The sequence below is a fragment of the Halyomorpha halys genome, unplaced genomic scaffold (assembly GCF_000696795.3).
Source record: "Halyomorpha halys isolate HHAL.00 unplaced genomic scaffold, Hhal_1.1 Scaffold819.1, whole genome shotgun sequence".
Lineage (NCBI taxonomy): Eukaryota > Metazoa > Arthropoda > Insecta > Hemiptera > Pentatomidae > Halyomorpha > Halyomorpha halys.
In genome coordinates this window covers 8065-12701 of record NW_027106888.1, presented here as the reverse complement: position 1 = coordinate 12701, position 4637 = coordinate 8065, and the positions used below count along the sequence as shown (strand labels likewise).

Genomic DNA, 4637 nt, shown 5'->3' with positions numbered 1-4637 from the left:
TGTTAACTGTGACATTATTATACAACATCAGTTATGTAATAAACTGGAGGAAGATAGTCCTGGTGGCGGTCAATAAAGGTTTTAAAATAGTAACAAAAAACTATTTATTGTTAACTAATGTTTCGCAGGGCTTCGTCGGGGCTAATAAAAATCACGCTCTGATGTCAACTGACATCAGAACGTCAGTTGACATCAGATTATCAGCCCTGACGAAGCTCTGCAAAGTGAGGCGAAAAATTGCTTGACTATAAATAGCTTTTTGTTACTATATTGAAACATTTATTGACCGCCACCCGGACTACTTCCTCCAATCTACTTCGTACAGTCAACTATCTTATTCCAATATATATAATAAACAAAAAGTATTGGAAAAATATCACGAAATTGTGTCAAAAGTCGTAATTGAAGTTAAAATAATCACTAGTCAATAAAAAAAATATAATTTTGATTGATTAAGTCTAGTTTAGTTGGAAGTCCCATCGCACAGTGGGGAAAATGGAAGAATCGACTAGCGAAAGTTGAAAAAATAAAGTTAATTTAGCAAACCAATACCACTGTCAATATAAACTCAAGTATTCGCCCGATTGTAAAGAATAATCATTTCATAATTCCAAGCAACTCTGTCGGTTAAGGAAAGCAAATTAAAATATCAAGTCCCCGAATTCCACTAGTATTAAGTTGTATTTGAGGCTGTGTGTTGAGGAGCTTTTAAATTAAAAATATGTCCTTCAATTAAAATGTTTAAATTTTTAGAGATATTGATCTGACTCTTGAGAATGTGTAAGTCACCAGATAAACCTTTTGCTGGATCTACACGTTTGATAAACAAAAGAAGCAACAAATGTGAGCATCCACATGTTTGAGTTTTCTTTTAACTCTTGTCGGCTATTACATTCAATAAAAAGGAACAAGATAAAAGCAGGCTGACTGGAAAGAATTGTAAATATCTGCAAAGTAGGTTGTACATGATACCAATTCATAGAAATAGTACTACAAATTCAATCTCCGTTCTTGAATTTTTATCAGAAACGTTTTAATTTAATTATCTAGACACATAATGTCTTCATGAAAATATATTCGTGCTATGTTAAATAAAAAATAAACTTCTACAGTTGATTTACGAGGTTTGAAATAATTTATTTACACCGAATCAATAGTATTTTAAAATATACAACCATAAATAAGTGTTAATTATTAACTCCAAAGGTTGGGGAAATTTTTTAAATTAATTAAAAGCACAAATATTCATCTTTTGGCAGTTCTAAAACTAACGTGTTGATGCAGTACCAGCGCCCTATGGTTTGTGCCCAAAAACCGACACGCGACGGTTCGACCGCAAATTCAGGCCAACTTGTACCAGCCATTCCAAATAAGCCACCGTTGTTTGGCAAACGTGTAAAGGCACCTTTTAATTTTTTCTTAACAAGGTGCACGTCTAGGTATATAGTATGTTCATCAACTTCATTATAAATTTATACAGAACTAATTATTACAAATGAATTTTTTTGGTAATGTGTAACTCATAATATCAAGAACAAGGTGTCGAAATCTCGATATCAGAATGTAAATTTCGTTAAAATATCTAATGTTAGATCTACCCTTTTGCCACTTTCCACGAATCCAAGACCCGTACAAACGCTTGGTAAACAACGGAAGCTACAAACGACGCTACTAATTGTTTTGCAACGCTACTAATTGTTTTGCAACGCTATTAATTGTTTTGCAAAGTATAATTAATTTATCTATTTAATTCATTCATTCTATTATATAATTTATTTATATTGTGATTTAATATTATTTATTGTATCTACTTTAGCCTATTTTTATAGTTAATGTAAGTCCATTAGTAGCATTCAGTAACCTCAAATTATTTATTAAAATTTGGAAATATAAGAACACTTCGAACCCTATTACCGTAATTAATGAATACATTTTTTAAATGTAATTATGATGATAATTTAATTATTAATTTTAATTGATGGAGTTCTATGAATGGATTGATTCTTCACATGTCTGTATCATGTCATTGTATAACTAACATCAAATTTAAATATGTGTATTTTCTTTTAACTTTTTTTTGCTACTACATTCGATTTACACTATTATTCAACGTACATTATTAAAAGTAACGAAATAAAGATAAACAAATTGAATAGAAACGTGTACATGTATGAGCAGACCTTACCCAATATACCAATTTATAGAAACATATAATGTTTCTATAAACTTATTTGTGTAATGTATTAAATAAAAAATTAGCCGCTCAAGTTAATTGACCAGATTTGAAACTAAGTATGTACTCCGATTCGGTAGAATTTTATAAACCACAATCTTGAACTAGAGTTGATAATTGAATCCGAAGTTTAGAGAAATTCTTTAATTAATTAAAACAATGAGAGCACAATTTAAAACAGCGAATCCAAATAACCCATCCACATGCTTTCGCACTCGCGAATTAGCCATAGTTTGGCAAACGTGTATTATCACCAAGAAAAAACATCAATATTTCTTTATTAAAACAACCTTTGGGCTGATCACTGGCACTATGGTGCCTGCACATAGGAATGCACACTATACCACCAGTCGACTTAAACAAGTTGTCATTGTTATTATAAAGCTGAGCAAATCTTCATTTAATTTTTTTATTATTTTGGAAATATCAGTTTTATAATGGATCATAATAGATAAATTTGAATATCTATATTTAGAAATATCGGTTAAAATATCGATATATACTTTTTAAAATATTAACATTACGGTATTTCCACAACATCCCTAGGCACCACCATGGCCCTTTATAATAAAAGCTAATAGTATTAGTTCAAAACACAAGTATCGAAACAACGTGTTAATTACACTAATACTTATTGTTTTCATAATAAGGAGGACTATTAGTAATATTACAGGAGTTAAATACTACTAAAGTACAAGCTACTATTAAAAGTAAAAGTAAAAGTCAGTGTGATTGTATTAAGTTAAATCGACAAGACTAACAGTATTAGTTTGTACTTTATTATGAAACAGGGCCCAGGATGTCTTTCTCTAGGTATCAAGTACTTATAGTGTTATTGTTTCTACTTTATATTCTTCAACCTACTTTTTCGAACACATCTGAGGACTACCCTCTCGTGTTCCACAAGTTCTGGAGTCTGGTTTGTTCCAGAGTTGCAATAGCGGAAGGGTGAAACCCTTTCTTTATTATCCTTACTAACTTTCTTGTACTTTTTTTTTTTCATTTTTCAGACTAAATTGCCGAATAAAATAAATGATGTTAATATTTTGACTGTTAATGAACTATTGATAAAGAAGATATTAGAATACAGGCAAGTACGAAACTACAATAGAGAAGAAGAGAATTATCTTAAAGCTAATGTTGACATAATACGCAACAAAGTGATGGAATTTCGAAAAAAAACTTATAACATCATGGATAACATAATAAAAAAACAAGATAAATTGATTCATTGCTATGAGAACCTCGATTGTGACTTCCAAGATTCTGATATTATGGTACGTACATAATTTAAAATTTAGAAAAAACGTAGGAATGTTATCGACGTGCGACTGATTGATTATGTCCTTAGGTCCAAAATATAAATCGTTAACATAACTTCGGAAATAAATAATCATTAAATGATTTGTCTAGATGGGGGAGGGAGGGTAAGACGTAGCTATTTATAAATGATTTATTTATGTCATTGATAAATATTATGTTAAACCTTCATCGAGGTTAAAAACTTAGGTTGATTTTTTTATAGAATAGGAAACCTTAACCTCAGATAAAATGCTTTTTGGTCTCATTCATGACCAAACACTCAAAGTTTTATAATAATTGACAAAAATTGTCTCTTATCTATGGAATCTATTAAATTTGTAAAATAAATTGATTAAAGTATTAACAAACTTTTTTTAATGAAATATTAATATTTTGTTTGAATTATTAAGTATTTACATTTTTTTTTTTAGTTATAATATAATATTAAGACCCTTAAGGGAAAATTCACCAAATTATGTAATATAAATGTATAGCATTTAAAATAGTAAATTTTTGTATATATTATTATTAGTTACCAACAGAAATGTTATACACTATATTATATTAATGTAAAAAATTATACAAATAAATATTAATGTAAACGCATCTCGATATCCCATATGTGAATGACTATTGCAGTTTCAATGAACAATTGATGCTTTAACTCAGGGTAGATCAAAGACACTTCATTTCAGTTAATAAAATGTATTTTTAGAGTTATCACTTGACACCCTTTCCAAATCACTGATGTATTTGTTTTACCTATGTATAATAATGAATCTCTTCAGATCATAGCCCGGTTCTACTTCACATCCATTCTAATCCTATTCCTAGACCCTCTCCCCCTTCAATGATTACAGGACAGGTAAACTGGAAACATTTTCGGACTGATCTTGAAAACGTACTTGACTTAAAAATTCCACTAAAAACAAAAGAACAGATCGACTCTGCTATCGAAATACTTTCTAGATCGATAGGAACTACTATCACTAACAATACTTCACCAATGAGCATAAAAAGTTTTAGAGAAAACAACTTACCTCGTCATATACAGGCATTATTAACAGAAAAACGTCGAGCAAGCGCGAGGTGGCACCGAACA

The 4637-nt window shown here is 29.9% G+C and overlaps 1 protein-coding gene across 1 annotated transcript in view; it reads left to right on the top strand.

Annotated features, from left to right (window-relative positions):
* LOC106686442 (repetitive organellar protein) overlaps positions 1-4637 on the top strand; it is a 21174-nt gene that overhangs the window by 10458 nt on the left and 6079 nt on the right. Inside the window, exon 3 of the mRNA XM_014429759.2 lies at positions 3244-3510. Within this exon, the coding sequence (XP_014285245.1) occupies positions 3244-3510 (267 nt within the window). The remainder of the gene's footprint in view (positions 1-3243; positions 3511-4637) is intronic.